Source organism: Telopea speciosissima, chromosome 6 (genome assembly GCF_018873765.1).
Source record: "Telopea speciosissima isolate NSW1024214 ecotype Mountain lineage chromosome 6, Tspe_v1, whole genome shotgun sequence".
Classification (NCBI taxonomy): Eukaryota; Viridiplantae; Streptophyta; class Magnoliopsida; order Proteales; family Proteaceae; genus Telopea; species Telopea speciosissima.
The window spans coordinates 62269200-62291783 of record NC_057921.1 but is presented as its reverse complement, the minus strand read 5'-3'; the positions used below and the strand labels follow the sequence as shown (position 1 = coordinate 62291783).

Here is a 22584-nt window from a genome sequence, read left to right as displayed (position 1 = left end):
CGCTTCTCCACAAAAACCATTTTCCCTTTTAAATATTTAATAAAAGATTTCCAGCTTATCAAATCTTCTTTGGTTCTCCTAATAATGGGAACTATTCTTGATGAACAACCCCCACCTCAGATCCTGAAGAAGTGTCTTTAGGATTCTTGGAACCGAAGAATTCATCTGCAATTTTAATCCAATTATGTAATGTTAACAGGAGAATATGACGACGATACATGTCTTCAATATAAATTTCATCAAACTCCATATACCTTGGGTATGTGTTTCTTGAGTAATGGGTTGTCAAAGGTTGGTTGTTTGTAGAAATCAAAAGTCATATATTTCGCCATATTATGTCTATAAAAAGTCATATAAACAAAATCATATACCAAACATTTATTGTGATGATATTTTTAAAACCCGTTGATATTATTGCTTACATTTATTGTGATGATCAAACAATTTTGGAACATATTTATGACTCATCGGTTAACTCTAAGATAATTTCTTATTGACTCAATTGATCAAGTCTATATTACAATTACACTTGCGATTCTTTGTTTTCTATTTCTTAGGCATTAAAACATTGTGGGATAACGTTATCTTTTGTAACTGTCAACCTTTATGGGAGGTTGACCGATTAAGTATTAGAGGAGGATTCTAGATCCTCTCCAGCATGCATCAACGTTGGTCCGTGTAACGTTATCTCCTAACTGCCAATGTTGGTCCGATGCACGGTGGAGAGGATCTGAATCTCAACGCTTATGGGGGATAACAAGGATCCTTTTTATTCATTAACTTGACGATCCAGATGAACATCAAGTCAGGTGATTTGTTAACGTCATAAGATTTTTTTCCTGTAGCTTCTCTAGGATTTTATATTTTTTTGGGATGGGGGAAGGGGTAACAAGGATCCCATGGCCCATCATTTACGTAGATTAGATAAATCACAAGCCCATACAAGACCCAATTGGAATGACCAAAACGAATTCTTCATGTGGTAAAATGAGCCATGCAATAAGAATTCTCTTCCTTCATTAACTTGACGGTCCAGATGGCCATCAAGTCAAGTGATTTGTTAAGGTCGAATATTATAGAGAAAAGACTATAAAATTATTCAAAAATAAGTTTTTTTTAGTAGAAACATATTATTCAAAAGGGGTGCTGTTCTCTATGCCGCAGCACAGGCTACGCTTAGGCACATGGAGGTGGGTGCAATGACCAACCTACCTGCCTGGATGGCAGGCCCATGTGCCTGGGCACAGCCTGCACTGCATCACAGAGAACATTCTCCCTATTCAAAAATAAGTTTTGATTTATCAAACCTATCAAATCAGTGCTCCTCCCCTCCCCTTATAATTTTTTGGACATGTTTAACCCTCTCCTTCCCTACTTAATAAATTTGTTTTTGAATAATTTTCTCAATACTATTAAAAAAAAAAAGTATCACAGTACATCAACGTAGCACAATTAAATGGGCCACCTAAGAACTGAGAATCCTTGTGGGAGTGGGGATGGGGAAAGGCCTTTTCCGGCCTTTCACCTTTCCTCATGGTACCAATCGTGCCCATTCGGCAAAGTCAAAAAGTGAGGACGGGCACATTACGCACCGGGCGTTCTTTGGATTAGAGGTGGTGTGGCATATAGAGAGAGAGAGAGAGAGGTTCGAAGGTTGTCGTGAAGTGGTTCGGCCGTCGGACACGCAGACTAGTACAGAGAAGAAGGGTGGAACTTGAAGCTTGAAGGGCTCCTCACATGGTCTTCTAGAATTAAAAGGGGAAAAACACGAAAGAGGGAAGGAGGCAGGAGGCATGTACGGAGCTTTTCTTTCATGGCTCTTGTTCTTTTTCCTTCTAATCGGTCTGGTTTGCCTTATCGTCTACCAGGTCAACCCATAACCCAGGAAAAGAAATAATTCTTTCTTTTTTTTTTGTTGAATTTTCCGTAGGATCTCTTATTCAGGATTATTTCTTTCTTGTACATATATTTCCGTCTCCTGTCTCTTGAAGGTCGATCAGTCTACTGATGATGAATGGAAATTTTCGAGTTTCTTACATCAAGAATTTGTTTTTTCTGTATTTTTTGTGCTTTTGTTTGCTGTTTATATAATTAGATGCATCAGAAAGTAGTGTTAAGTAGTGTTCCAGATATCCTAGTTGACTCTACTCTGTTTGCGATTTATCCTGTTTAGTGAAAATTGAAGACTATAATTTTGGCTCAGATACCAGAAAAATCAGGAAGACGAAAAATTTAGAAGTTAATAGTTCCGACTGCTAGCTTTATTAGTTTTTGTGCAAAGAGGTAAAAACATCACTTGTCAACCGCGGCAGTGGCGAACAATCGTGTATACTTACTTGAGTCATATAAGACATGCCAGATGCATCACACATCCAATGCGTATACTATGAATTAAGAGTGGATTTTCAAAATTTTAATATCCATTAGGGCATGCTTCAGGTTTGGTGGGAGCGTGACAGGTTGGCTAAATCACTTAGAAGAATTTGATGTGGCTTTCAGCTTAAAGGATGACGCTCTGTGGCAAAATTTTAATTAGGGTGACATTAATATTCATCAATTAACATGATCTTGTGTGAGTGCCATATTTGCTAGAGTAAAAGTTAGCATTTGTTATAGCAAACACCAACCAAAATCACGAAAAGAAACAAGAACAACTCAAAAGAACACAGAGATATAACGTGGTTCACACACCAGTATGGTGTGCTACATCCACGGGAGAAGACGAAGATGATTCACTATGCAAATCGGAGAAAAGATTACAATGGAACTCTCAAGAACACACAAATTGGTGCTGCTGCTCTCTCTCAGAAACCCTAGAGTGAAAACCCCAAATCTTACTCTATCTTTACAATAAAGTGGGTAAGGAACATAAATACTCCTCCATCGGATCCGGGTCGATCCATCGGGTCGGGTTGAACCATACCGCGGGGCCTTTGCCCCCGCACCACGAGATTAGTGATGGGCTAGGCCTAAGCTCTTTGCTACCATCACAGGTCTCAGAAAAAAGTTCCATTCGGGTCGCCACAAAAAATGTCGGAGCGGGTCATTCTTCGAAAACGGGTCCAAGAATTCGAGACATACATAACAGCATTTATTCAGTGTTACGGATAGAGAACCAAATTTGAATTCAAATTCAAATCTCAAACTTGATAACGGGAGAGTGTGAGAGGTTGTTACAACCGTGTCACTCTTATCTCGTGATCAAGTTTGAGATTTGAATTTGATTTCAAATCTGGTTCTCTATCCGTAATATTCAGAGTACTTGAGGAGCAGCTCACAACCTAACATAGGCCACTTATGGGAATTGTCTCTTTCCTTCAGTTCAAATGGGGAAGTGCATTGTTTTCATGGATTCTGATTCAAGGATTGTATTGATTGAGACCTCTTACTATAACCATTTCCTTTTGTGACTCTCTTTTTCTGTGATGACAATGGATTGGACATTGGAGTGATCAATAAAGCACTTAATCTAGGAAGCCCAACCAACAGGGTAGGAGCAATACAACATATCAATGACCATTTGACCAAAGCCATATTTTCGTTAGGTCATTATGAGAAGTTCTTTAAAAATGATATACTTATCAGAAAATACTAAAATATAGAATCATTACGTTCCTTTTCAAAGCAGATTGGATGGGACATTCTGAGCTATGATCCATCTCCCCAGCGGCAATGTCATTACGGTTCTTTAGTTGAGTTGAAAATTTTAATTGTAACTGGGTTCTCTATTTTTAGGTGGAGTTTGAAACTTGGGTTCTACCATTAGTACTTTAAGAGTTTGAAATGCTTTAATGCTAATACTTTAGCATTAGGAAAGTTGATTGGTCTGTATCATCCACCATGGGGCGCATTATACTTCAATTTTTGGTTGCCTATACCATGGGTTCCTGAATCCATTAATATGGAACATTTTCCTTTTTCAAGTGAAATCCCCTAGTATGTGGAGGAGTGGAAAAGTGGTTTCGTTGTTGTGGGATAAGAATTCTTTGTTTTTTAATGCATGTATTTGATTTATTCGGAGCTATTAGAGCAAGATCATGAATGCTTGGAATCCATATTATGCAAGGAGATATTGCTTTTGCTAATTCGAATTGAAGGGGGATATCAAATTGGACTATTCTTGGCATCATATACGTAGTGCATTTGTCATAGTAAGAAGTTTGTAACAAGGTCATCATCATATAGTAAACCAACGAAGCCCAAGGTGATTTCTCTTTCCCCTTCAAGTTTACCTATTACAGTACCGGTGAATATGATCTTCACTGTACATACGTAACGCTTTAGCTAGTGCACGAAAATGTATACCATGATTCTTCTGTCTATCAAAAACTGCATGCATTGTGCGATGGATTATCTCGGCAATAATGAGCCAAGGTAGTATTTGCAGTGAACCCCCCCCCCCCCCCGGTGCTAACTGGCTTGCAATCCTCAAGTAGTAAAATTTTTTAATATTTCCTTCACGTACTTGATTTGTAAAATGAAAATATAATCTTTCAACTGATACACTTGCAAACCAAGAAAATAAGAAAGCTCACCTATTATGGGTATTTTAAATTCCTTTTGCATCTTAGTAGCAAAATCATTGCATAACTCATCATTGTAACCCCCAAAAAATTATATCATCAACATACACCACAACGATGATCTGGTTGCATTCTTCAGATTTGAATCATCAAGTTGCAGCCAAGTGATCCTCAACTTTTGTCTTAGAAATCTCTCCCGCTGATTTAGAAGATTCATGAGTTTATAAGATAACTCCTCTTTGGCAGCCAGGCGAGCATTAGGACATCAGCATAAAGCAAATTCTGAATTGACTCAAGGTCAGAGGTACATTAGTGGAAGGTGTCAAATTGGATGATGCTTTTGAATTTTGACTGTCGGCCTTGCTTGTGTGGCTTCTTGTCCTTTAAAAGATGGTCCTTTAGGAGAGACATGTGCATAATTTTTCTCATGGAGTGTATGCTTAATTCTATTATTTTCCTTTATTCAATTATAATTCAACATGGAAATTTCCAGAATGTTTGTAAATAATGGAAGTGCATTGAATAAGAAACCTCCTTTTATATGTATTCAAGGATCAGGAGGCTCTATACATTTTGTTAAGCACTGGCTGTTTTGTGGCCTTATTTTTCAGTCCACTCTTTTTACCACACAGGAGAAACTTACAATCTGACACTTAAAAATATTTGTTTGCAGCTCATTTGTTTAGCAGACCTAGAGTTTGATTATATCAACCCTTATGATTCAGCAAGACGGATAAACAGCGTGGTTTTGCCGGAGTTTGTCACGCAAGGAGTCCTGTCGGTCCTTTTCCTCATAACAGGGCACTGGTTTATGTTTCTGTTGTGTATTCCGTACCTTTACTATAATGTCAGAATGTAAGTCCATTTTCTTGCTCATAAATCCACCACTTTTCAATATGATATAATTTTGAATTATCAGACATGCATAAAATTAAAATGTGTCTTTCTCTGAGGATTCTGGTAAAAAGTGTAGTAAATTTACCATTAATGTGGGAAGCATCAAGGAATTGTTATTAGCCTTTTTTATGGATGTCAATCAATCTACAGGCTAAAACCTAATCATGCTAATGGTTAAAATCATCCAAGTATGTTGAATCCTTTCCAATAGCAAGAAGAACTGTAGCTAAGGGTAATGGGGTAAAGGTCTATATTGACTGGTTAAATTTTATAACATCTGGCCAGATTTATATACTCTCTAGAGCAAACTAGTTGGTCGTTACAAACTATATGGATTGATGTTATGATTCGGACAGAGGGGAAAGGATAGCTTCTTCCATTCTCCTGTCAGGTGCTAGGTCTCCTTTACATATGGATTGTTGACAAAGCTGTATGTCATCAATAATGAACTTTAGGATTTTGTAAAGTATGGGCCTGCATGATAACACTTCTATTTCCCTATTTCTCTATTTTTTTGTTCCTGGGAACAAGAAAATAGTAGAAATCTGTTTGTCAATTCTGGTTCATTTTTTGTTCCTGGGAATGAACCAGGACAAAAATGTAGCTGAGAAATAAAAAAGAAGAAGCTCCTTTTAGGAACTTCTCTATTCCAGAAATAAGACGGAAAAATAAGGCTCCACGAGACTCCAGCGTGTCTCTCTCTCATTTTAAGTTCCATTCTCACTCACGGCTAAAGCATGTATGGCAGAAATTTCTTCTTCACAGAAGGTCACCCACAAACTCAATGTCAAAACCCTTTCCACTCTCAGACTCGACCCAGATCTGTCCAAAATCCAAATCCTTGCATCCCTGAGTTCGATCTATGTACAGCTGCTGGCATCACTCGCTTGTTGCCTGAGATTGGGCGCTGCTTTCAACTTTCCACTTACAGAAAAAACGATGAGGTGGACTGCTTGAACTCTTCCTTCCGCTAATGTACTTCCTCCCACCAATGATGCCAATTTCTGGATCACCTATGCAATAACATCTGTTGATGGATGGTTCTTGATTGGCTTCACAGGCTGGTTCCAGAATCAAATTCTGGTATTTTCCATGGGTTAAATTCTGGTGTTTTCCATGGGTTCTGTTGTTTTCTCTCTTATTTGCTTCTCCTCTCTTCTTCTCTTCTGTCTCATATTCTTTCTCTATTTGCTTCCTTAGATTAGGTTGTTTGTCCTCTTACTAATGTTTTTTTTTTGTCAAACGCTTTTCTGTTTCTTTTATGACCCAAAAATAGAAATTACTACATGTTATCCAACGCATTTTTTTGTCCAGAAATTTGGCCCAGAAACAGACATACCAAAACTTATTTCTGAAACAGAATCAAAGCCCAAAAACAGAAGTGTTATCATGCAAGCCCTATGCTGCTACATATGCTAGTTCTTTTTTTTTTTCTTTTTCTTTTTTTCGGGAGGGGGTGGGGGATCTGCATCAATATAAAAATTTTATATTACTGCATAGGATGTTAAAAATCCTCAACCCTTACAGTATATGCAAAACATATACATGATCAGCATGCAGCCTCTTTGAAGCTGGAGACCATTAACCATTCCCAAAGGTGATATTTAGAAGAAAAAGCGGATTAATAAGAAATGTTCCAATATCACAACAAATCTTTGGAAGTTCTTGTACTTTATCTCTTCACTCTTCAATTTCATTTTTCTTTACATGATCCCCAAGTTATTGCAACTTGAACCAGCCTGCACAAAATAAATCCTCTAGAACTCAAAGATTATTTGAGACCATTGCAAAATCATCATATATCTCTTTGCTGGCCTTTCAACCAATGAAAGAGCTCGAAAGCAGTTAAAACAATATCTGCAGCATTGCAAAGGAATAAATAGGGCAGGGCAGCTTCATTTCTTCTTTTAACACAAAGAACATCTTCTGGCCAGCTTGAAACCTCCCCCTTCTCAAAAATTTCCAAGGTCAGCAGTGTGTTGATTGAAAATATTGATTCAAAAACTTCCCTCTTTGACAGTGTAGCTGAAGCGACTCATGAATGCTTCAAATAGCTGTTAGCCCTCTACTTTGTGAATTAGACTAAAACTTGAGTGGTAGCCATGTCCACCACTCCCATGTGTGTTGTTGGCAGAAGACAAAACGGATGAAGAAAACTCAGATGTATGGCATTGAAGATTGTGTGTGAAAAATTACTGATGAGATTTTACTTGGGTGAAGAAATAAACACTAGAAAACCAGCAATGAACCAAAACTGAGAACATTAGGCAGAAAATTGACAGGATTATATCCCTCAATCCATCCAACCAATTGCGGTTACTGTTCATGTAGACCTAGTGTGTGCCATATGGAGCCAGCTTGCGTGGAAGGATTTGGGAGCTACTAATATCTTCAGTAGTTACTAAATAATGGAGGAGATAATGCCGATATTTGTTAGGATATTATATCTTAGTTTGTATTTCTGTACTTTCTATTTACTTGTATGGCTATTGAGTCAATAGCTAGATAGGTAGGACTTTCTATTTTCCAATAGGTTTATATTCTGAAGTTAGTTTCTTTTTCCATTTTTATTGGCAGCCAAGCAATCTCCCCACCCATTGAGAGCTACTATTTTTATTTTTTTTGTAATTGATGATATTTGATTATAAATAAAGGAGAGGGGCTCCTATTGCCCACGATTCGGAGTTTAAAAAAAGAAAGATTTGCTTTTGCTGTGTGATTCAGCATGGTGAGATACCAAGGTCTGTGAGAGACAGACCAAGGCCATTGGTGAGAGGCTTTGGTCATATCCCTTCCCCTTCTTCCTCCATCCGTCGATTCTTTTAATTCTTATTTTATTCTTCTGTGTTATAATCCACATCTGAAGCACATTCAAAGTCCTATTACTGCTGCTGGAAGTTGCTGTTGGTTCTTAAGAAGGCTGTCCTGTGCTGCTACATCAAGTTCTGGATGGAGAAACTAGAATACATCCTACGGCATCTACTGTTTGGAGTTCTCCTGCTTATATCTTCAATTCCAACGAATTGCAGATCCATTCATCAGTTGCAGCCCATCTTTTAGTACTGTAATACTCATCCATAGGCCTTCCTTCGACAGTAATTCCAGACTGATCTGATGGCTGATGTGGCAGTTGTTGTGAGTTGCTATTTCTGAATTACTTTTATATCTCAGCATCTAACCATCGGATTGGGCTGAGGTTTTGAAGGATTATTCAACTCTTAAAGACCTACCTTCTATTCGGATATCTGTCCCATCAGACAGACTTGGTTGCTATATCTGTTACTGTTTGTTTCCCTGGTATTCTGTCTATTCTCCTGTCTGCGATGGACAAAATACAGATGATATTTGTTAGCCAGTGGATAAGTGTCATCCCTTAGTACTGTTACAAGTTGTCAAGAGTTCTACGAGTTGAAACGCCTTGCTGTTAGGTGTACTGTTAGTTTCTGGTACTGGTTTATATGCTGTAAAGTAATTATAAATTTATCTTACTGTGAGGTTGGTTCTTAATGACCTAGTTCAGGACTGGTCTTACATTAGAAGTTACTTGCTGGAACTGACAGAACAGTAAAAAAAAAAGGAAAGAGTAGGAGGAGGAAGGGGGGATATGACCTGGCTTCACCACCAAGGCCTGCGGGAAAGGCATCACCACCAGCCCCAATCCAAGGATTCTCTATCTTGGAGTTGTTGTTGCTTCACCACAGTAGCCATCAACTTCACAATGAAGAAGACACAAAATAGTATAGCCAAAAATCGATTGGGGGGGGGGGGGGAGGGTTCTCCCTTTACTTGTATTTATAATAATGAAGGCTGGATTACAAAATATGTAACTCTCTGTGTGGGAAAGTACTAAAATAGCAACTTTTCTAAAAGGAAGATGTTATTGCGATTACATAGAAAGGATATGATCAAAATAGTAAGTACTAGTAACTACTAAGAATCTATTACAAAATAGAAACTAGAATAAAAGGTTGTTCACTAGGAGAATATTCCAGCAGATCTTCAAGCAATGTTCCAACAGATCTTCAATCCCCACATAATAGTCCAACAGAATATTCCACAGCAAAAATAGAAACTACCATTAGGGGTGTAAATGAATAGCCGAAATCCGTTTCCGTATCCGTTTAGCACTATTCGAATCCGTCCGAAAGCTAAACGGATGCGGATACGGATAGGCTATAGCTATCCGAAAAGCTATATTTACATGTAAACAGATAAAATATCAGATCTGTATCCGTGTCCATAGCCGTTTAGCACTATCCGAATCCGTCCAATAGCTAATCGGATGGGGATGCGGATATAGCACTATCCGAGCTGAATCCGATCCGTTTACAACCCTAACTACCATCAGCACTCAATCTTCTAACTAAGGCGGCCCATGTAATATCTGATCTTCTAAAAGCATGTTTGATTCAAACCAGGACCCACACATGCTAGGAATAAGCTGGTTGACATCCAGCCATGTTGACATTACCAAAACAGAACCAGCAGAACCATGGGCTGGTTCTGATCCTTCTTCTCGAACTGGACTGCATCATCTACACCAGTAATGAACTTAGTGTAACAAGAAATAATCCATTTGGTTGCATGTGAATTCTTAATCAGATTTCTAATCCGTTCATTCATTGTGTGAAGTTAACTTTGTAGAATTTGAAGAAGGCTACTCACCCTGAGCTAAATTTTCTGTGTCCATGATTAGCTACACACGGAAGCAGCATTTTGTAGACATTACCGAGATCTTCAACATGCTCAACTGGGAAAAGAAGCTACGGCTTATTAAGCTGGCATACGCTATTATCCTTCTCTGCCTAACTTTATTCTGGTATTGTGATGAGACATCCTATTTAAAGTATTATTTGAAATAATTATTTTCTTTTGAGTCCACTTAGATGAGCACGTTGAGAAAAATTTCTGGTCAAGGACCTGCTTTTGCCACTTGGCAATGTCCAGATGGGGCTGAAATTTGGACACTGCTCACATGTTAATTTTTCAGCCCAATCGGAGTTTGCTAAGTGGAAAAATAATGCATTGAAAAATTAATGACTCAGTAAGGGGTTGCATGGACATACAGGGGAGGGCACACCATTCCATTGGAGGGTAAATGAGTGAGTTTGGGTGTGAAATTTTACATATGACCCATCCAGACCATTACCTATTGCCTACACATCTAATGGTCAGAATTTCCAATTAACCCTGACATGTGGCAAAACTTACCTGTGCACAAATACCCTTTGTGACATGCCTGACCAGATACGCTTTTGCCTTATTTAAAATTGTCGTAACCTTTTGATATATTCATTGTAGGATGATTTATAGTGTTTTGGAAGATGATGAGTAATCTGGTGTTGTTGCTTGGTTTCGTTATCCTTGGGAATGCTCCCACTGTAAGTATTAAGTGCATTTGAATTGCTGCATTCTTTTAAGTAATATATAGTATAATGCTGGATTTTAGCAAAGCCGTGCTGGAGTATCACAACCCATTTTGTTGGCGAACCTCCTCTTGAATTTTCTATAATGTAGAAAAGGTGATCTGAAATTTCAACATATAATGGATAACCTAGGAATTGACTCTTTTCTGGAACATTCAACTAGTGGTTTGCTTATGGGTGATGTTTAAAGAATCTCATAAATTTCATACTTGTACACTACTTTACTACTATGGACTTACTGTAGGGTTTCTGTGCCAGGTCCCTCCCACTGGCTAACACCCGATGATGCATCTTATATGAAGTAGGTGGTTTTAACTCGGTCTGGATTGTTCTCTGTATTCTGATGTTCCTAAATTGCTGTACTCTAGTGATGTATTCCCTTAATTTCTGTTCATTTGTTTGACATACTGTTGTTCATTTCAAGGTTGTATTTATCATTTTTTTTTTTGGTTGGGGGGGGGGGGGGTGGGGGTTGGAGTGGGGGAGGCAAAGAAGCCATATTTAAGAGAATTCCCACAGTACATTAGGGTTGCAAGCATCTGTCCAGCTCCTATTAAATTGATGGCAAATTGCAGAAACGTTTTACAAAGAGCTTTACCTTTGCATGTTACATCAATGACTCCCTTGATTCTCAACTTTCATTTCTTTGTATGGAATGACGGAATCATTTAAAATTGGGTGTACTGGAGTTCTTTCCAGCATATGAGGCTTCACAGTAATTTGTGTGTGTTTATGTTTGTGTGTGTGTGTGCATGCACGTGCTCAGCCTGGGGGTTGGGGGAAGAAGTTAAGAGATGAAGGACCCAGTTAGGGGTGCAGAACTGCTGAATTGGAATTTTTTTTTCTTCGGATGGATTGAATAGAGCAAATCTTTAGTGTTCCAGATACTATACCTCAGGTTGAAGACCATTATAATTTGTCAACCCCCAAATTACCATTCCAGTGATTCTTACACCTATCCCATGTAACATCACGTCCCTATTTGTTGCACTCTTCTGAATTTCTTTTTCTTCTTTCAAATAAGCTGCATTCTTCTGAATCCAGAGACTACAGCTGTAAGTTTTGGGCTATTGGATTTTCATCCAGTTTTGTGTGTTTTGGTACCATGGAAAACCCAGTGTTTTGTCGGTTTCGTCGAGCCTTCAGGAAAATTCAAAATTTTGAATAATGGTAGAAACAATTAAGGTATTATGATGGAGACAACAAAGCTTCGTTAAATTTTCACAATAATGGTTCGATGGGATCTAGTCTATGCTAGAGGCATGGTATATAGTATCGATATGTATCGTGTTACTAGATGTCGATTTGATACTATATGAAATGAAATGCTACAGTGTTAAAAAAAAGCTGGGATTGAACTGTATAGACAACCCGAGACAGGTCGATACGGATCGTTACTGTTGAGACAACCAAGACACCTGCAAACAGATAAAATAGGAGCCGCTGCCCTCCACTTCACCGCCACAGCAGTGGCATCGGTAGCTGAAGAAGATTGGAGGCAGCCACAATGGCAACAGCAGTGATAGAGAAACTCTACTGACCCATACTACTCTAGGCTGGCTCAGGTTCCCGATGGATTCTATCTGTGTGGCTCAGGCCAACGAGAGTGGTTCTTGCACGAGAACCTGCGTTGCACTCATACCCTTCTTTTTCTTTATTCGTTTATAGTTCGGTCAAGGAAGATTGGTGGCAGGCACAACAGCAACAGCGGTGATGGTGAAACTGATCTACGAATGTTCTCTGTCCGGAGCACATCTAGCCTATGCCCAGACACATGGGGTGGGATTTTAACTTTATCCCTTATAGGTATACTTAAAATAGTACTTTGCATGTATACTAATTTATTCACTCTTCTAAAACATATCCATGTTTATTTTTTAATCCGGGAAAAAGATTGTCATCTTTTAAGGCATTTTTTTAATTATTTTAAACATAGGAGAAAGAACGCCACCCGGTCATGTCAGACACACCACCCCTGCATCTTGATATAGAGGCGTACAAAATGATTGCCATACCCTTGATCATTCCCAAAGTTTCAGGGGATTCATCGGTCATTTCATGCACCCTAATGTCATTGTGCAGGGATGACGTGTCTGGCACGGGTGACGTTCTCTTTCCCCATGAATGATACAGTTTCTCTCCCCTATTGCTTTTTGGATCCTCAACAATCCAGACAACCATGATTATTCAATGCAAATTGCCATCTTAAATTACCAATAGCTGGAATCAATCTTACTATCCATGCCTAAACTTTGATAATTAAAATATCGCCCTACTACTGAACAATGACTGGTGATATGCACGTCAATCATAGTACCTATTACCACTTACCCATCAGGCCACCAGTAGATTTGATCTCCACCGAGTAGGGTCGTCTAGCGTTCAAAACCCATGTAAGGAACAACAGTGGAGGGTCCAAACAACTAGGATCTTCGAAGTACCAATCAAAGAAAGGATGAAAATACTTTTTTTTTTCCTTACCCAAATTTTTTTTTAAACTATAAAAACAATATATATAGATCGGAATGTGCATCAGTGACATTCTACAAAAATGGACCTCAGAGGACCTCCCTACCAACGACAATAATTTCCACCAAAGGAGAGCTTCTTAACACCAAACTTCTCATGCAGATGATTTCTGAACAATCAGCATTTAGTATGGTTCCACTGGTGCTCAGAACTTAGCTCCCGCATAGATTGCCGCTGCCCCAAGTTCTTCTTCAACCCTAAGGATCTGCATGCCAGAGAATACCGAAACATCAGCAACTGCTTCGATGTACACAAAAATGTAGGCCAAGATATATTGGTTCCAACTCAGCTATACTTAGTGATAGGTTGTGCAAATGACACCACCCATAACCATGGAAAATGTGATCAATGAGGAACATTCACTATTAGTACTAATATTGGACAGCAGCAATCATCCCATATATGATAATCCTAGCCTCCACACTTTAATTCAAAGAGTTAGGATGACCATTGGGCAACTTCTATGACATGCTGTTCAAAGAAATTTCTTTTGATATTTTGAAAAATCCTGGTATAGAAACATATGGACAGCGAACGTATACAACAGACAAAAGACAATAAATCATTTAGTGATAATGTGGAACTGAAAGCTTACCTGGTTGTATTTAGCAAGGCGTTCTGATCTGCAAGGAGCCCCAGTCGTGATCTGGCCCTGTTTCAACACATGCACTAAGTTCAAGATACTATGCAATTTCATGGTATGAAGAACCCTGATCCTGCTCCAGCAAGATGCACAACAATGTACTCCTTCACATGAAGCATGCACTTGGAGGAAACAAGCGACTAGTTCAAGAAAAAAAAGAGAAGGGGGGAGAGCAGAGAAGCGTACTGTTGCCAAACCAACTGAAAGATCCGCAATGAAAGTATCCTCAGTTTCACCACTATAGTGAACAAAAAGAACAGGATCAGCCAGTGTTTCACATAGTAAATACACAATAAACTACTGAGCACATGACGAACCTTCGGTGGCTTGCCATTACACCCCAGCCTGCACGTTTGGACATTTTGACAGCTTCAATACTCTCAGTGACGGAACCAATTTGATTAACCTGGACCAGCAAATAAAAATAGAATAGCATCGGTTGATATTTTCTGTTTTTTCAAGGATGATCCAAATTCCCCAGGTTATGTATAACATCCTATAATCACCACTTCACATAGCAGGATGCAACACTATCGAACAATCAAAACCCATAGACCAATGAAGGGATATGAAGAATTGAAAAAAAAATCTTTGTGACTCCTACTTCCTATATTACTGCATCTACGCATGGAAGTATTTACAATGGGACAATCTGGAATTATAAGTAGATACTGAAAGTGTCAATGGAAAAAAAGAAACTAATGAACCACCAGATCACATATAATGGCTGAAAGCAATGCGTAATCCATGTAGAGAAAACACAGGGATATTATCTTCAACAGAAGGGCATTGCAGGTTTTCTCCTTGATTGCCTTCTCAACACGCTGTAGCCATCACAAAGAATGTGGAGATCAGAATCACGACCATGCACTTTTGGATTTTTAATAGTTGGCATACAGCTACGTACCTTGGGGTTGGTGACAAGAAGGTCATCCCCAACAATCTGTACTTGTTGGCCAATTTCAGATGTCATCTTAGCATAATGCTCCCAGTCATCCTGATCAAATGGATTCTCTATGGATACAATTGGGTAATCACTCACAAAGGACTTGTAAACATTTTTCAAACTGTCACCCGATATTTTCTGGGATCCATCATTGTTCTGCATGAGGTAGAATCATCTGTTATTGACTACATATTCCACCAATTTTTTCATTTAATGAATAGAACAATACGAGGTTTAGGATGCAAAAATAAATTTATTAAAAAAGAAAAGAGGCTCAGCCATACAATAATAATTGGACCCCCAACCAAACCTTGATCTGATTGTGTGGAAAATGGGATAGAGGCCCAACATAGGATAATAGTCAGACATTAAACTGAATCTCAATTTGAGAGTTCCAGAGTGCTTTCTGTCCATGAAAATGAGTTAAGTATTTGCTAGACTTAATGATTTTCAATTTTCAACAACTAAGTAGATTTGGGGTTGGTTGGAGACTTAAATGTAATGTTATTTTCTTACCTCCTCTTTGAAATTCAAATCATAAGTCTTGTCCTAGTTGTCATAGAACTCTGATGCAGCAACATCCATCCCAATCACTACCTGTAGAAATCAGAAGTCAATAAAAACCCAGAAATTCAGCAAGCAGCACTTACAGAATAAGTGGTCAAACACTTGCGGAACGAATGGTTAAAACTGTGGAAAAATATGTAGTTGCAAAAGGAAACATACTTTGCCAGTGTATCCAGCTTTTGCTATAGCTGTCTTTAGCAACTCAAGACCCTCTTTGTTTTCCAGCATGTCACACAAACATTTGATATGCATTATGATGGACTGGCTTAGTTATTTTATTTACTCTCTACTTTGTTCATGTCTTACTGTTTGGGGTTATAGACTTAAATTTTCACAGTTGTATATTTAAGGTTGGTCTGGGCACTTATGTAGTATTGTAGCCAGCCTAAAATAGATGGAAATCATGGCATTGCTAAGTTGATTCAAGTTGTAAAGAGTTGAGACCATGGAGAGTGACTCCAGAGGGGCATCACTACTATCTCTTGCAAATGATCAATTTCATAAGCTACATTCTTATTTAAAGGAAGCTTTTTTGAACTACCTAATGGGTGAAGAACGTAGATAGACCCTTCCATGTTAAACTTATAACATCCATCAAAGGTTATGTTTAGACAAATTTCCGAAGCCTTCATTTTTCTCAAAATGGCAATCCATACCTTCGGGGGGGGGGGGGGGAGAGAGAAGAAAGAGAGGAAAGTATGACATTTGCAAACCTGAATGTTAGGGGCAAAGCCACCCTCATCACCAACATTGGTGGCATCTTGACCATATGTTTTCTTAATTACAGCCTGTTAAAACAGTGCATAGAAACTTGTTTCATCAATGAGTTCTGGTTTAATAATTCATATAGCAATTGGAATAATGAAACACCTACCTTTAAGTGATGATAAACTTCTACACCCATCTTCATTGCTTCCTTAAAAGAAGACGCCCCAACAGGAAGAATCATAAACTCCTACAGAAGAGGGAGTGAAAAATAATTCATTAAGAGAGAGAAATAAAACATGGATTTATCAAAATAAATCAACAGAATAACAGCACTATAAACTAGAACAGATTGCCCATTCCAGTACTACCTGCATTGCCAGTTTGTTGCCTGCATGAGAACCACCATTGATGACATTGAATGCAGGTACAGGCAACACTAAGGTTTTGTTCCCAGCAAGATTAGCAATGTGCTGCAGTATGGAGACAGGACAACAGTGAGACACATAGTAAACATGCCATGTCAATGAACAAGTACTACCCCAGTGACAGATACTTGGTAGAGGGGGATCTTTTTCACACTAGCACCTGCTTTACAGATAGCAAGTGATACAGCCAATATAGCATTTGCACCAAGCTGAAAGGTTAAGAAGGAAAGCGAATTAAACAAACAAGGCAGAAAAATAAAAAGAAAGATAAATATTGTCACATCTAAGGAAGAAAAAAAAAGGGTTTAAACTTGATGGAACCTTTTGTTTGCACCAACCCCACTCATTAACCGTCCCATCTAGCTCTTGTACCATGAAGTTGTCAAGTTTTACCTGCTCCGTTGGATCCTACAGATGTGCCCAGGAAAAAATGAAAGGAAGAAAGAAGAAACAGTTAGCCAGTTATCAATCACTCTTGAGCCAATAAACAAAGCAACGGCAACAATCAGAGCATAGAGTGTACCTTTCCGATCAAAGCAGGTCCAATGATCGAATTGACATTATCCACAGCCTGGTCAAGAAATGGTTCAGAAAAAACTTAAGTAAATGCACACCCATATGGCCATAAATCAATAACTTCAGGAGCCATTCAGTCAACCAAACATCATCATGAGCGACTCAGTAGAGTACAAAGAATTATATGTACATAAAAATAGCTTCTTTTTACCCTTCTGGAGACTGAGACATCCATTTTTCCGTGAGGATCCAAAATGATAAAACAAAGAAGTGGCTCCAACTCCCAATTCCCAACCTTCAAATGCTGTCTTAAGAATTATTATAAAGAGACTTTAAGGACACCCAATTAGACACCAACCGAACCTAATTGAATGTGTATAATCACAACACAGAATGTTGCATTGAGCTTGTGCATAATCATGTCACGGTTAAATGTTTCCAATTCCAATACAATGCAGTTATCTAGTATCACCACTAACCTTAAGGACACCCTTGCCGAGATAGTCAGATCCTCCATCCCTCAATTCCAGAGCTTCGTAGATACCTTTTATAAATCAATAAATAAAAAAGATAGAACTTAGCCAAAGGCAAATAACATTATAACAAAGAATCTGTTCTAACAGCTGCCAAAAGATATATATTCTTTACCTGTTGAAGCACCACTGGGAACAGCAGCCCTAGCTAGGGTTCCATCAGAAAGAGTAACGTCCACCTGAAAATTTCATTGCATTTAGAAAATTTAATGACTCTAAGAGAAGTGGTGTGTAAAGATATGCATATCTTAGTACTACTAACAAGTATGGCTTTGAAGTTTGAATAGAGCTCAATGGAAAGGGGAAAAAAAATCCATCTAGCCAATCCATTTAATTGGGATATTGCTGAGTTGAGCTCAGTTAGAATCAATTCCTGTAGCAACTCATAATGTGGACAAAATGTCTAACATTCGTCAAAAGAAGAATCTCCACAGGTAGTAAAAAATGATTCAGATCGATCAACCAAAACACCGAGAGAAACTGTTAAAATCGGGATTCGAAGACCAAATCATTGTTTAAATCAAGATTGAACCCAAAAAAAAAAAATTTGAAGGAACAAGTGTCAATAGAGATTCCAACGGTTTCATAGGTGAAAATTTTATGAATTAATATGGGAAAATAGAAAATGAAATGAACTAACTTCGACGGTAGGGTTTCCATGGCTGTCGAAAATCTGCCTAGCTTTAATGGCCTTAATCGTCGCCATTGCTGGTTCTGTCACGCAAAGCTCTGTCTGTGTTCTATCGCCAAAATGAACTCCGTTATAAAAACAGGAAATCAGGAATAGTGGTCATTGACTCATTGAGGGAAGTATTTATAGGAGCAGTAAAGTTCATCCACCACTGTAAAATCATCTCAGCACAGGATCAGCCCTACCTGACCCAACCCAACCCTGATTGGGCCAAACAGGGTTCGGGTTGGTCGTGATTGTCCTTGCAACCCCTATTTTTGTCATTTTAGGGCTATGGAAGGCCCAACTAACTCTGTTTTTTCGACGGTCTCGTATGGTCTGAATGATAATATATTATGGGAAAGGGATAGGCACACCACCTGAGTGCGATAAGCTAGCGAGATGGGACATCATACAAGAAGGGCAAGGTCATTTCAAAGTGGAGAAGAAAGATAGACTGATGGACATAGTGGGTGCTAGTTTTTGGGTATGCGGGTGGTATGCACAATCTTTTCCCATATGTTATATATTCATATATGGGAAAGAGTTTTCTGTCCGAGAGTGTGGCCTACGGCAACGCTCCTATGTGTCTATCTCTCTCCTTCTGATAACAAGGGGGCAGAGGTGTCTTTTCATATAGGGAGAAGAGAGATAGACTCATGGGAGTGCTGGTGTAGGCCACACTCCCGGGCAGAGTTCTTTTTCCCTTCATATATATAGGGCCAAGTTGAGCTGGGGTTTGTCTTAGGCCACACTCTTGGACAGAGTTCTTTTTCGCTTCATGAACTTCTTAGGCCTCATCTTAGGGTTGGCGCTAGGAATTTTAATTAGCCTAGCCAACGGGCTGAAAAGCCCAACCCATGCCCTGTCAGGCTAAGGGTGGGCTTGGGCGGGCTTGAGTTCACCGGGCCAAACTAGCACCTATACATTTGACTTGTATAATTTATGTGGGTCTACACCTAGGCCCAGGCTCACATAAACATTGTTTATTTCTATAGTATGTACAAAATGCTTTGCCACATGACAGAATTATGCAGCCAACCATTGCTTGGTTATATGGACTGCTTGATCAAAAAAACTTCTTCCTTAAAAGATATTTCAATTATATATTTATCTCAAAATAACAAATAAAGTTACAATTAATTTAGTCATTTCGGAAGACCATAAAGAAGTGATAAAAGAAAATTAGGTGTTACAAAATTTATCAAGTTTTTTAATGAAAATGCATGGTAAAAGCTTTTTCAGCAATATAGTATGCAGTCACTTGAGAATTATGATATTAAATATCTTAAATGTAATTATGAATAACTGAAAAATTAAATAAAGAAGCCCATTCACTCATAACATACATGTTTAATATGTTTCTAACAGAAACTTGAATCCTATAAATTTGGAATCGTTGGGAAGGTGAATTCATTAAAAAAAAAAGTTTACTGTCCTTTGATAGTAAAAGAATAGATTAAAATAAGATGGCAAATTTCTATGGTATCTCCATGATAATCATAGTGTTCTTAGCCTTCAAGGGCATGGTAATTGTGCCCGTACTTGCATCAAGGAACATCACACCTGCTCCTGCTCCTGAACTAGATTCGGAACTACCAATACCACCTGAACCTCGACCGGGATATTATCATTATCTAGACACTTGCACAAAACATATACATGATGACAAATGTGGCCTAGAAATCATTAAAGGGTTGGATGGAAAAGGCAAAGTTAGCAAGGATTGTTGCCTTCAACTGGTAGAAATGGGATATGACTGCCACATTGCATTGGTTGAAGCACTTGGACTGATTGCTGCAGAAGATGCAGATCCAGCTTATCCAAAGTTTGAACAATTTAACGAAGGTCTTCCCAAGACTGGTCCAGAGGTGTGGAACCAATGCGTGAAAGATACTGTCAGTCCTCCCCTCCCTCTTATCAATTAGTGAAGACCAAGTAACTAAAGTTTTTAAGGGAGAGGATTGGATGAATATGAAAAATAAAATGAAGAAAAAAACCACTTGTTAGTACTTCTTCCACATCATCTAATAAGAAGTTTTTCTACTATTTTCCAAATGATTTTAATGATTCCATTTAATTTATATCGCAATTAAGAAAATTATGTGAACATATCATTTCCCTTATAAATCAAATAAAATGAAAGTATCTCTTGAATTGTTTTTCTAGTGATTCAAATAGCATCATATTTTCATTTTCTATGACACTAGGTGCATGGAAGGATTCATTTTATAGAGGGTAATAGACTCATCTTTTTTTGGTACAACATCAAGCAAGCTAAATGAGAAATGAAAATGACAAAATGTTTAGTCCAAATTCTTAGATACTATGAGGACACCACATGAAGAAAAATTGTAGCGGTGATTTTGAAATTTTAAGTTTTTGTTCTTGAATAGATTCTTTTGAACTACAAAATCACTCCTTTATTACACACTTATAAACCTTCCTCCCCACTCGGGATCCCATAAAAAAATTAGGACTGTAAACGGATCGGATTCGACTCGGATAGTGCTATATCCGCATCCGCATCCGATTAGCTATCGAACGGATTTGGATAGTGCTAAACGGATACGGACACGGATACGGATATGATATTTTATCCGTTTACATGTAAATATAGTTTTTCGGATAGCTATAGCCTATCTGTATCCGCATCCGTTTAGCTTTCGGACGGATTCGGATAGTGCTAAACGAATACGGACATGGATACGAAAACGAATTTTGACTATTCATTTATACCCCTAAAAAATTTCTTGGTTGTAGAAACAATTTACAAGTCATACAATGTATTTTGGTTCTCAAATAAAGGAAAATTGAGATTCAATTGCAAGAGATGCATTAAAAGTAAGTATGGATTGGTCAATCTACACCATTTCTTAGATATACAATATTGATTGGATTTACCGAACCATCCTTCTACTTGGAAAATTTTGGTTTGTGTTTCAAAAATGCCCTCTCGACTATGTAATCTAGATAATTCTTTTACCGTGTTTGGATAAGCACCAAGTGCAATATGAAGATCCAATGGTTAAAAAAAATAAGGGTTTTTCTTAATGCCCCCCTCAAATTGCCCAAACATATAAATGTACCCCTAAACTTTCATTATTTTCAAATGTATTCCTACTTTCCAAATCTTGTAACACTCTAGTCCAGTCCGTTAGTCTAAGACGTTCTGTTCAAACGTCTGGCTTTTTTTGTACATGGTTAGACCATTCTACCTATCACATAGGGTAGAATGATCAAGTTGCCCTCATTAACACATATGACCGTTAGAGATGATCGTGCTTTGTGAAAGAACACTCATCCCTACAACTCATCTTCCAAACCCTTCTGGAGTACAAACTGATCTCCTCTCTTGCACTTCATCTTCACGGCTAGGTGAGGGAACATTTTATGGCAAGCTTTTATTTACTTATAGCAGCATAAACAAAGGAAAGAGAAATTTTTTCTGAGTCATCGTCGCCTAAGATCAAACAACAAGATGGGAGAAGAAGTGCTGGTCAGCTGCAACAGCCAAGAGAAGTGGGATGAACACTTAGAGAAGAACCCTCTGGTTAACGCTTTGAATACCCTATCCGCTTTCTCTTACTTTTCTAAATTATGTTTCATGAATTCCTTTTTTTTTTTCCCCTTTTTGATTGCTTGATTAATGATTCTGATTTGATTGTGGGATTCGTGTTTTACTAATAGGTTTGTTGCGGGTTCAATTGCTCTGAGCTTTGCCTTTTCTTCTTTATTGGCCTTTTCAGTGAATCTAGAACAGAAGAAAACACGAATAAAATAAGGGTAAACGCAGGTGTCTCCTCCTCCAGATCTGATGTTTCTGAAATTAAATAATCAAAACAGATAAACAGAAGAAACTTCTTCTTTTCATTAAACATTCGTTTTCATTATCACAATCTATTCAATAATCGTGCCAGAGCACCATCACTTTTCCGTGTTAATTCGATTCTCAAATCCTATCAGATCCATGAAAATGAATTGTAACGAACGGTTTTGGTTTCAGGAAGAGTCCTCACATATCCTATCCACGTCGAATTTGGTTTGATTATAGTTGATTGAAGAAAAAATACCCATATAGACGATTCCAAGAGAGAAGAGATAGCTAGGGTTGCATCCTAGCTTGCGTAATATGGGAGAAAAGGCTGGAAGAAGAGGAATAAAGAGGTTTATCATAAGGGCATTTCGGTCATTAGATTCT

The 22584-nt window shown here is 38.2% G+C and overlaps 2 protein-coding genes and 1 pseudogene across 2 annotated transcripts; 2 read left to right on the top strand and 1 right to left on the bottom strand.

The window, feature by feature from the left end:
• Positions 1–1646: 1646 nt before the first annotated feature.
• Positions 1647–10963, top strand: LOC122664966 (protein cornichon homolog 4-like). Its single transcript, XM_043861014.1, has 4 exons — positions 1647–1868; positions 5197–5378; positions 10117–10239; positions 10722–10963. The coding sequence occupies exons 1-4, from the start codon at positions 1794–1796 to the stop codon at positions 10753–10755; spliced, it is 414 nt and encodes a 137-aa protein (XP_043716949.1). The 5' UTR covers positions 1647–1793; the 3' UTR covers positions 10756–10963.
• A 2455-nt stretch (positions 10964–13418) lies between these two features.
• Positions 13419–18453, bottom strand: LOC122664965 (annotated as a pseudogene).
• A 1399-nt stretch (positions 18454–19852) lies between these two features.
• LOC122666026 (protein DOWN-REGULATED IN DIF1 11-like) lies at positions 19853–20311 on the top strand. The gene has a single exon (XM_043862142.1). It carries the CDS (start codon positions 19853–19855, stop codon positions 20309–20311), a length of 459 nt encoding a protein of 152 aa, XP_043718077.1.
• The last annotated feature ends 2273 nt before the right edge of the window (positions 20312–22584 follow it).